At 49.5% G+C, this 11,013-nt stretch overlaps 1 protein-coding gene and 1 non-coding gene across 2 annotated transcripts; one reads left to right on the top strand and one right to left on the bottom strand.

The window, feature by feature from the left end:
* Positions 1-6: 6 nt before the first annotated feature.
* On the top strand, positions 7-6,832 carry AFUA_4G12400 (putative PHD finger domain protein). Its single transcript, XM_746498.2, has 5 exons — positions 7-482; positions 602-699; positions 762-981; positions 1,046-1,888; positions 1,944-6,832. The coding sequence occupies exons 1-5, from the start codon at positions 312-314 to the stop codon at positions 3,120-3,122; spliced, it is 2,511 nt and encodes an 836-aa protein (XP_751591.1). The 5' UTR covers positions 7-311; the 3' UTR covers positions 3,123-6,832.
* Positions 6,833-10,987: 4,155 nt separating this feature from the next.
* Positions 10,988-11,009, bottom strand: AFUA_4G12405. The gene has a single exon (XR_013344513.1). It is a non-coding gene; the product is annotated as an uncharacterized ncRNA (non-coding RNA).
* Positions 11,010-11,013: the final 4 nt, after the last annotated feature.

Below are 11,013 nucleotides of genomic sequence, written 5' to 3' on the forward strand. Positions count from 1 at the left end.
ATTAGTCTGGACCATAATCACCTGACTGCGTCCCCAGGTTCGACGCGCCTCCTCTGAGCTCATCACCGTCCTCGCGCCCTGGAAAAACTTCCGCCGTGTCTGCCCGCCGCCCTTCCAGCCAGGACAATTACAACACTTTCCTGGTGACGAACCGAAGTCAATAATACTCACCCAACGGCAACCGGCATTTACCTCACCAATCCAATTTTCTAAATCTGGGAAGAAGATCAGGTTGTCCCACGCATTGAACCTCGCCCCTTCTTGGACTCCCATCTGCGCTGCGGCGCCTTGAACGGTCCTGAATCGCCGCCATGGTATCGCGAAAGCGCACCCGCTCCGAGGTGGACGGTGCTCCGGACCAGCGTCCTGAAGAAAATGGCTTGCTGAACCGTCTTCGAAATTGCTGGGAGTTTGCGAACCTTATGCAGTATATTACGATCTTTGGTAAAGTCATGAAGATTGACGAGGACTTTGGAATTGATGTGAGTGTTATCTTTCCTATGCTCCTGCACAGCTCCGTGTACCGCCAGCGACGGATTTGCACTATTTGTCCCCCGTCTTTCTTACAAAAGCTGATTGTTGGTCCTCCCTCCCTTGGTAGGATTTGGAAACTGAATGCCTCAAGCCTGAACCATCGGAAAAACTCATGGAGATTGGACTTTGTCTTCTTAAATGGGTGTCGTCGCATCGCGGTCTTACGTATGTGGATGGTCTCTCCCTGTCCCTATGTCTCCTCAGCTGACAGGAGGCCTTGAATCTAGATTCGAGAACTTTGACGAATATACGCGACGCCAATACAATGCCAAAGCTCCCCATCTGCCCAACCCCTTCGGTTACGACGAGGTCCCGAACAAGTTCTCGGAGTTTGATGTATTCCAAAAGCTTCGTGTTCTCCATCAACTGTCCGTTTGGACGTTTTGGAACCCCGATCGCATTCGCGAGAAGATGCCAGAGCAGAAAGAGATTGACCAAACACAATGGGTGGGTAAAATCCCGCCATCAGCAGTCGATCTTGGTCTTCCACAGAGATGCTGATGAGCTGTAGCGCATTGAAGAATTAGGCTATGACCGCGAAGGCCGCTACTATTACGTTCTGGACGACAATCGTTTGTACCGTCGCACCGATCCCGATATACCTCCCCCGAAGCCTGCCAAGTCGAAGCCGAAGAGCCGAAGCGCAAGAGCTTCACGAGCCTCCAAAAGGCGAAAATTATCAGGCGCGGTGCCGACTGAAGAGCTCGGTGAAGACACCGACAATGTCGATGACGGCGTCGCTAAAGATCCCTTCGAAAACATGAAGTGGGAATGCATCGCCATTACATTAGAGGACTATAACCGCTTTTTGGACACGATTCGCAAGACCAAAGACCCCGATGAGAAGATATTGCGGGATAGGATAGTGGAGCATGTGCTACCGGTCATCGAGAGGGAGGAAGAAGCTCTACAGCGGAAGCGAGCCAAGCGTGAGAAGGAGCTCTTGAACATGCAGCTGCTCGCAGGTGCCAAACGGTCAGGTCGACTCGCCCAGAAGGCAGAGAGGGAACGGCAAGAGCGAGAGGCAGCCGAAGCAGCTCGAAAGTACGAGGCGGAGTTGGCCGCGGCGCGCAAGGAAGAGGAAAGGCTGAGGAAGATGGAGGAAGAACGACGCACTCGGATGATGACGCGTGAGCAGCGCATCAAAGAACGGGAACGAAAGCGTCTTCTGCATGAAGCCGAGCTTCAGAGAATTGCAGAAGAACAGGAGAGACTTGAAAGGGGTGAGAGCAGGCTGTCAGAAAGGCAGCTCAAGGCTGAGATGGAGAAGCAGAGGAAGAGCCTGGAGGAGCTTCAGTCAGATGATCATTGGATTTTCGACTGTTCAGGTTGTGGAATCCATGGGGAAAATTGGGTATGGAATGGCCATCCTCGATTGAATCAGCCGCACCTTGCTAACAAGGAAACAGGATGATGGCTCACACAGCGTAGCGTGTGAAAAGTGCAATGTATGGCAGCATAGCAAGTGTCTAGGTATTGCACAGCATGATGCCGAGAGTGAAGATTTCCACTTCATCTGTCAGGATTGCAAGCGACGGGAGGAAGAGGCGAAGTTGCCAAAACTCCCACCTTTGAAGTTCAAAATCGGTTCTTCACCACCGTCCGCTGCTCTGGCTACGCACCATCATCAAGAATCGGGAGTCACCAATGCCGCCGCAACAGCACAAATGAGTTCTCCTTCAAAGCCACCAAAGGTAGAACCACACGCTCCATCCTCAAGTTCCGCTCAGGCAGTAGCTGGAATGCCATCATCGCCTGAACGTCCTCCCCAGCACGTCACCCACGGACAGTCAGCTCCTGTTAGCAACTCTCGGCCTTTACCATCGCTAATGAAGGGCATGAACGGGGTTTCACCTTCGTCTCAGGGACTGCCTTCTAAGCTGTCATCCATCTCACAAGCTACCAATCTCCCTCCTATCGGTCGGGCCACCTTTGGTGGCAGTTCCTTGCATTCTGGCCGGCCGTCGTCTGCCCACTCGGCTCAGAGCCCGAGTCTTCCCTCTCCTATTCAGAACCGTCCCTCAATGTCTCCCACCCAGGGCAATCATGATGTTGGTCCGCTTGCGGGGTTTCCACCTACAGGTCCCTCGGACGGGTCAGCTCCCTGGACGCCCTTTGGACCACATCGAGCGGCTCTGTGGCCCGACGTTGGTAACAATTCCTCCCTTTCTTCGATCCACAGCGGTCGGCCATCCTTCTCGGCAGAAACTCCCAGTGGCAGCAGGTCCTCGCCCCCGCAGAGCTCGCATGGCGTGCCATTTTCTGGAATCAGCCCAACCAAACAGTCTCCGCGACCCATGACCTCGGGCAGCCTTTCTGGGGCACCAATTCTTCCTCCAATTCAGAAACTGGAGCCGAGCCCTAAGTTGATGGGCAGAAGTTCCCCTGACGCTCCCATTCCACCTCCAGTGAAATCTATGACTCCTGAACAGGAAGAGCGTCGGCAAAGGGAAAATGCTCTGATGTTCCAGTCTCAGCCTCACTCTCTATCTAATGGCCAGTATTCCGCCATGTCATCCCCTTCGCTCAATCGGATACCTCCTTTAGGCCCATCAGCTCTTAGTCGGAACAACGAACCACAGTCATAGGCGGTTCGGCAGAACATAAACTAGAGGGTGCATTGGAATTGGACGAGACGTTTGTTGTTTACCGGGTTCAGGTTCCACATTGCATTTGATATCGGATTTCGGACCGCTTTTGCCACTGCATCATGGCTGAAGTGTGCTGCATTGCTGCATTATCTGACGAGCAATACCCTTCTTTACCTGAAACATTTAGGGTCCGCGACGGTGGAGATTACTAAATGTTGGCGCTGTTATTCTGCTGATGGGGCGGATACTGAGACACCGGAAACATCTCCAGCAAATGGACGGTATCCAACACGTGCAAACGGAACGTCATAAACTTCATTTGTCCAACTATCTGCGGGTCGTCAATATCAGTTGCAAGCTTAATTTGACGTCTGAAATACCAGAGGATCGAAGCACTTCTTTCGGACGACTTTTGAAATTCGGCATCGGTCGGTCGGCCGATGAGCAGCAATGCCTTTATGCTTTTTTGACAACATGTCACTGTATCACTTGATCTTCGCTTCTGTCGTACCTGGTTACATCATCTTTTTCTGGTCTGGGGCGGATGGATTTCTGAATTACAATAACGGAGTTTTGCAATGTAATCAGACGTTGCACTGGGTTCATTGAGTTTATAGAGGTTGACGGATCCGGTGGTTCGTTCTGTATGTTTCAATAGATGCGGTAATGGTTTCAGTCTCAAGGCAGAAAATGAACACGCATTCCTGACCATTCCTTCAAATTTGTTTCAATACTACATCGAACAGTATTGCGTGGGTGCCCGTTGCCTCAGGGGCAGACCCCAACTGTAAAGTCCGAACGAATACGAACCCCTATCGGGCCAGCTGCATATCTGTCTCAGGTACAATCAAAAGATCCCAGCAAACCAGGGCAGCCTACAATCTATATACCGGTCACCTATAGCGCAGGGGCAACCCCATCCTTGGGACAAGATGAGATGGCTGCAGCTAGACAATAGCAAAGACACGACAATGAGTTTTCTGCGCAGGTAGCAAACAGCGAGACCCTGGCACACCCGCTGCGCTGAGAGCAAAGGGGTAGAGTCCGACTGGATCGATTCGTGAGCCGGATGGCGCATTGCAAATCGGACTGGATGGTTTTCGGTCTTGTTGTTGACGGGAATGTGCTGCTGGTGGGGATAGGGATGGGGGATGGAGGACAGGATAATCGCTTTATTGTGCTTGCTCCCTCACATGGTACCATGTATTATGCATTGTTTAGGTGGTAGGATAAGGAAGCTCCTGAGCTTGGCCTGTGGTGATTGAGGGTGCGATGGACGGATACTCCGTAGGCCTGTGGCATGTCTCACTGTCGATGACTAAGGGACTTTATTTGCTTGTGTAACGTTGCTGGTTAGGGGAAGCACCCCCATAGCACGTAGGTGCTCTGCGCTCCATTCATACCGGGGTATGAGGGTCTCATTCCGCCCGAGATCCCCCTGAATCAATCGTCAGGGATAAGACTCCTGTTTTAATAAGATGGTCAGCACTTCGCCATTCAAAGTCGATGGTATAGACGATCTGATTCGATCAATTCTTGAAATCAATCAAGCTGTTGGTTCACTCTGTGTAACGCACCGTGCACACGGGATCATCATTAGCTTGGTTGCCGGGGGGGGGGGGGGGGGGGAACTGATTAACAGCCTGGCAGCTGCTGGTACTTTTGTCCCGTCTTTGCTTATTCTTCTCTCTGCATTCGTTTGCCGGAGATAGGCGAGGATACACTGCAGGATATGGATGCAAGCACTTCATGATCAACGAGTATCTAGTATGGAGTACTCTGTATGACAACTAACGAAGTATGGATGAAGTATGTAGCAGGTCCCTTCTCACTGGCCGTAGGTAAGACGGCTACTCGAGAGAAACCACTCCAAATCATGTATGCTGGACAGAATATCTTATCGAATGTAACGTCGGCTATCGGCTCTGGTCATGACTTATGAGTGGTATCTCGTATTATGGGCATGGCCGGTTCAGGGTATTCGGTTATATCATCCCAGGAGGGACTAGTGGAGCAAGACGAAACGCCTACATAGTACTCCGTAGATTGATGATGACGAGTGATGGTCGTGCGATGGTGTGGCCGTGATGTAGCTCACCATCCAAAAGATCGTCTGAACTCAAAATCTGACAGTGACAGCCCTCGTTCTCAGATCATATTCGCGACTCAGGGGACGGGCACTATGGAATGGTTCCCGTAACCCCGTGGAGACTAGCCAAGCATACACATCGTGGATAGGCTCGTTGTTTAGTTAGTACTCGATTGGAGTAGATAAACGGGAAAAACGGATCCCCGAGATTCCGAACTAAACTAGTACTCCGTAGCCTCCACTGCTTCAACTACACGGAACATAGTGTAGACTGGCTGCTGTGATCAAGTCCCACACTCTACCGCCGTGATGCCTGTGTCTTGCTCAAGCCGTTAGCCTGTACTCCGTACAGGGTAGGTAGATCCTCATGCACATGGGTCTAACTGTAATATGCAGTGCCAGATAAACAGAACGGAAGACTGATATGGACAGTATCCAATTGCATTATGGATACATTTAGGGATTGGTTGGTCGTACAGATTGGAGTAAGTGCTTTGGGCTAGAAGCAACACGGTCTAGGCCAACAGTCTCCAAGCGGGGCCCGGATGGAGTTCCAATTCCGCGACCCTACTGAGTACTAGAAGGACTAGAAGGGAGAGGGCACTGATTGTAGAGGATATATCTCCAAGACGCATTAACCGCGGGATTGCTCAATATTCGATACAAAGTGCTGCAGCTGATCCAAAGCCTAATCGAATGATCAAAACCTACACGGCACGCAAGCCTAATTTTTCTCCATAGGGGTCAAACTATAAGGTATGCGGATTGATCTAGTGTACGGAGTACTCCGAACAGCCTAGAGTCACCAGACTATGGCAGTATACGGACTAAACCATCAAAACCACTGAGCTACAAAAGTGTCTAGACTTCCATTTCCAGTATAGTAGAAAATGATAGTGCATATTCTTCTGGTTAACAGGCAGATACTCCGTAAGGTAGTTCGTACTAGTGACGTTCAGATGTCAAACCGAGTGATATTCGCTCTTAAACTCCATAAGCAGCATGACTTCGGCGTCTGAACTTTCTTTCGGGCATGAGACATATGTGACGAAGTGCAGATGCTCCAGAACAGAGTAGCCGATTATTTTTCCTTTATCTACTCCATATGGAATAGTACCTTAGTATAAGGTTGTTTAGTGGTACCATGATGGTGCAGTGACACAGCACTTGGACATCCAGTGACAGATAACTGACTGCTGACTTCGAAGCATCATCCCCTTCAGATACTGGCTTGTCGGTGGTCGGTGGCCAGCGATCAGCGGCTTCGTCGTCTATTAATAAGCAATTTGCCTTTTTGTCGGATCCGAACAGCCGCTCGATTGGACCGAGTCAGCTGCAGATTAAGCTCGTACGAGCTCAGAGCTCGTACGAGACTTGGGATGTTTATCTATTGAGACTTGTGGCAGTCAGGAGTCAAGACATCTGTGCATATGCAAAGTATATCATGACGATGATGGCACCAAACAGAACGCACAGGCCTCGGACATCCTTGTACTATAAGATAGGGTTTATACATGATTCCAAACGTCGAGACCGTGTATCACATCCCTACCATTACCAGCGCTGTAGACTGACCGGTCCGGCCACAAAGCACAAGACTCGAACAACCATGAAAGGTTACCATTAAGTAGTCAGTGGTGATACTGTTTGGAAGGGGAGGGTTTAGACTCAAGCTTCACAATTTGTCACTCTTTCCAGCATTCTGCTTGGTGGAGTTATTGATCCGAGTGTCGAATAGGCCGATGTATTATTCCCATTCAAGCTCATTAGTAGATACCTTACTTTACAAGCAATATGCTACGATCGAGTACTCCGACTGCGAAGCTGAGCGTTTCATATATTCGAAGATCTGTTGAATCCATTGCGAGAAAATTTATTAGCAAGACTGCAAGAAGCCGTGAGGACGAACTCAATGCATCTCCTTATCACTAACCTTATGTCTCAAGACTTAGGATTCCGCTATGTAGTAGACGCGCGGATGCGAACCATCGAGGGTTGACGTGAACCAGGCACCTGCTGCACATTCATTTATTGCCCATTTGAGAGAATTGCACCTTGGCTGGGTTGGACAGATAACTCTTAAGGCTCGACTCGCTCGAGGCGATTTGGTCCGTACCTCTGCTCGATTCCTCATGTGTTTCTCCTAACTTTACCCCGGATCCATGAGTCCAGTCTTATCTATCCTCGTGTTTGACTTCGACACTGTCCCACGGGTGATAGAGCGTTCTCAGCCATTTAAGGTTGGGTAAGAAACTTTGTACTCCGTACTGTTTTGTCAAACCACATCAGACCCACACGGAGATCGCCATGTTGTTGCTTTCTTAGTCCACACGGAGCTGAACTGTAGAACCAACTCTGCACCGCGGAGTCTCTCAGCCGGTACGGACGGCAGATGTGAGAGCAGGGAAAGCATCCTCGAGCTATCCGGGCCTGTGTAACACCACCATCACCACCACTCAAGGTTTTATCGCGAGATTTGTTGACCTCGCTGCCACTCAGTGAGCCAACTAATGCGCTATCACGCCGCAATCTAGCAGGAAAGTTCGCCTCGAGGCACGGATTGTGTTGCCTATGTCGCCAATCACAATGGCCTAACACCTTGTTTGTTTCTCAACTGCGTGCCTTCCCTCTCCTGGCGAATTGCCTTCTTGTCTTTCCATCTTCTGATTACCAAAAATACCTTGTGGCATTAGGTTTGAATCTTAGGATTGAGCCTACTCTGGCACTTTGACAATGGTTGTGGTGGCTTCCCTTTGACACCTACGTGTTTCGGGAGGCCACGTTTTTGTTGATCCCAGCCACCCTGCACCTTATTTCCCATCGAGCCATGAATAGCGCAGGTCGTGAGGGTCTTGCTCCGCGATATACGCCTGCCATGTGGTTGAGCTTGAGTAAACCATGGAAGTAGTATGCCAAACAGACTTTTTTACGTCTCTCACTTTCCCTACTTTGATACATGTCGCTCAGGTGAAAGATTTGACCAGAAGGCATACAGAAGCAAAAACCGCGATAGCTAGTCCAGAAACAGATAATGCTGTTGATCATGTGGGTGTTTTCCATTAAATACCGACTCCTCTACCGGTCCTCAGTTTTGCTCTGCCTGATGGAGGATGGCATCTGGTTAATAGCAGCATCCAGTTGGCAATCCTGAGTGCATGATTCTCGCGGCCGTAGGCTTGTGTCCATTAGTTGCCTTTTTGACCGGTCTTAATCTCTCAACTCAAGCAATATAGAAGAAACGAAGGAAGGCTGGCGGTATCTCTGATGCCCGCTTGCTCTGTATTCCTGATAGAGTCATCTAGCCTATCATAGAATCCTGAGTCCCTAGCCAATTGTCTGACTCGCCGAAAACTCAATAGCCTCTTCCCCAAAGTTGATCCTGCCATGTGCTCGGAAACATTTGATCGGCGACTCTTGGAAGGAGCTCTCCTTGGCTCGGACCCATACTTCTTCGTTTTCCCTTCCCCCCCCCATTTGCCCCGTAAGTGGAATTCCTATTCTTCACAACTTTGTTTCAAAAATATATCCAACGTTGATTGTTTGGGGAGAAGAGGCGCAGCCCTCGAATCTGAAACGCGATTATTATTAGGTTCGCCGGATTTGGCGAGGAAAGAAGCCATTAATCCATTCAGGGCGCAACAAACCAAGACGTGGTGATCAACGCCATGGTTGAGACCCGCGATATGACCGGCTCCTGTCACCAGACAATTGAAGGCTTTGCTCTTTCTGCTGTCCTCGAAATACTACACTCAACGGAATGGGAAAAGCTCGCTTCTTGGCGCAGATCTAGTGATATTCCAGAAGCTTGTCAGACACCCCCGGTTGTCGAGATTGTCCTACCAGATCGTCCTTGCTGCCAATCCTCTTCCTTTTCGAGGCTTTGCCCAAGGACCTGCATGGTGACACCTACGGGGCTGACATCGACTCAAGCGGTCAAAGCGTCTCTGCAGGAGTCATGAACCACTCTGAAACTTGCATGATATGAGTGCTTTCATCTTGAGGCAGAGATTCTTGATGAAACCAGCCCTGCCACAGTAGTGCTTGAAAGCCTTGTGCAAAAATAGACGACACGGACTGCATCCACATGAGATCGAACTGGGAACCTAGTACTAGAGGTGGCCGGGAAATTTCGAATCGAGCGCTGATACCTACTCGCAAAGGCCAGAGGTTCCCGTGTCCCTAGATTAAGCTTGAACAAAGAACTGATGCAGGGCCACTTCAGTTCCTGCGCAAGCCATATGGGGCCTTTCCAAGCCTATCAGCAACATCAGCAGCACAGTTGACAGCCGCAGATCATGGGTCCAAGCAAGCCTCCACTCGACAATATGCCTGCTTACTCTGATGTGGTGGATAATCAACAAAAAGGCCAATGAAAATGGATGAGGCAGAAGAATTTGTACGGCTTCCCCACGAGTCCATCCGGTACCGTAACCGCTCTCAGGTTGACACATGACAGCCACCACATGCTTACGGCTTGCTACACAGTCCAATAAGCTGCAAGGATATGTACCATCAGCTAGTTGATATCACCGCAAGATCAAGGAATGAGAATATTGGCCGGCAAGCAAATTAGCTTATGCGATCCATTGTGTGCGACCAGCGTACAGAAGCCCGCCAAGTTCTTCCTCAAGTCAAAGTAGGCTGTGGACTTGTTCGTTCATGCAATCCTGCTACAACATTGTCTAGTTGACACGTGACTGGAAAAAGTCCAAGTGTAAGGAACCTGACGGCAAGGATAGTAAGGCCAGGTAAGCACGTCGATCAAGCTTGATCAAGGGTAACAACATGCATAATTCCTATCATTATAGGCCAAAGGGGAGGCGAAGATAGGGAGCCGTTCGTCAAGCCTACTGGTATTTTTGGACGAACTCCGTAAGGTACAAGACCCTTTCTAACTCTTTTTGTTTTTTACAAAACATCTGTGCCTACTATGGTACCTTACTAGTGCGGCCCACATTTGGCCCACCCAATGATAAGCACCAATGGGATCCTCGTGGCAGGAAGGTAACTTACCTAACTGTCATAACAGCCACCACGAATCGAATCATAAGGCCTAGTAATAGCCGCGCTACACTAGTATAACGCTACTACTGCCACGGCATTTATGAATGGCAACATCGGCAGACTTCAGGTGAGAATCAACTGAGAGAAAAAGGGAAAGGTTAGAGAGAGGGGAAGAGACGGTTGATACTGAGGGATTCTACATGTTGTCAAATCTGGCTCTGAGCGAGGCCCTCTCTCACTCCTGATCATCAAGCTCCCCGCAAATCTGGTTGAATTAAACACCGTCTCCATTGGTCCCATGCTCACCGTTTGGTCCGACTATGGGGCCTCTCTAAACACGGAACTGCTTGCACCCCAACCCCACTACCTACCTATCAATGACAACATTAGCGGCAACTCCGTTTAACACTCAAGACGTCTAGTCTACATACAGGTAGCATGTCCCCTAGAATGTTGGTCCCAAGAGCGATCGATGATCTCAAGTTCCCATGTTCCGCCGCGATTTAGATTAACTAATGGTAAAATGTCCATGGTCCTCTTGAAACTACGTATATTATTACATATTACATATGGTTCGGATTCGATAATTTGCTGGAAGTTATGGTAGGCCCCAAAAGGCCATGTGGAAAGAGTGCGGTTCCAGGGGCCAGTCCTCAAGTCATCTCACTAAACGGCGTAGATCTAGATAAGTAGCTACGAATTATATTTGAAATATCTACTCACAGACTCCAATGACATCTAGTCTTATATCCTCCGACCCATGGAACGTCGCTTCCTATATCATGATCAGTACAT

Source organism: Aspergillus fumigatus, chromosome 4, assembly GCF_000002655.1.
Source record: "Aspergillus fumigatus Af293 chromosome 4, whole genome shotgun sequence".
Lineage (NCBI taxonomy): Eukaryota > Fungi > Ascomycota > Eurotiomycetes > Eurotiales > Aspergillaceae > Aspergillus > Aspergillus fumigatus.

Coding starts and splice junctions, on each gene's coding strand:
- AFUA_4G12400 (XM_746498.2), top strand. CDS start 312: ATGGTATCGCGAAAGCGCACCCGCTCCGAGGTGGACGGTGCTCCGGAC. Junction 700..761: donor TCGTCGCATCGCGGTCTTAC/GTATGTGGATGG, acceptor CCTTGAATCTAG/ATTCGAGAACTTTGACGAAT. Junction 1,889..1,943: donor GAATCCATGGGGAAAATTGG/GTATGGAATGGC, acceptor ACAAGGAAACAG/GATGATGGCTCACACAGCGT.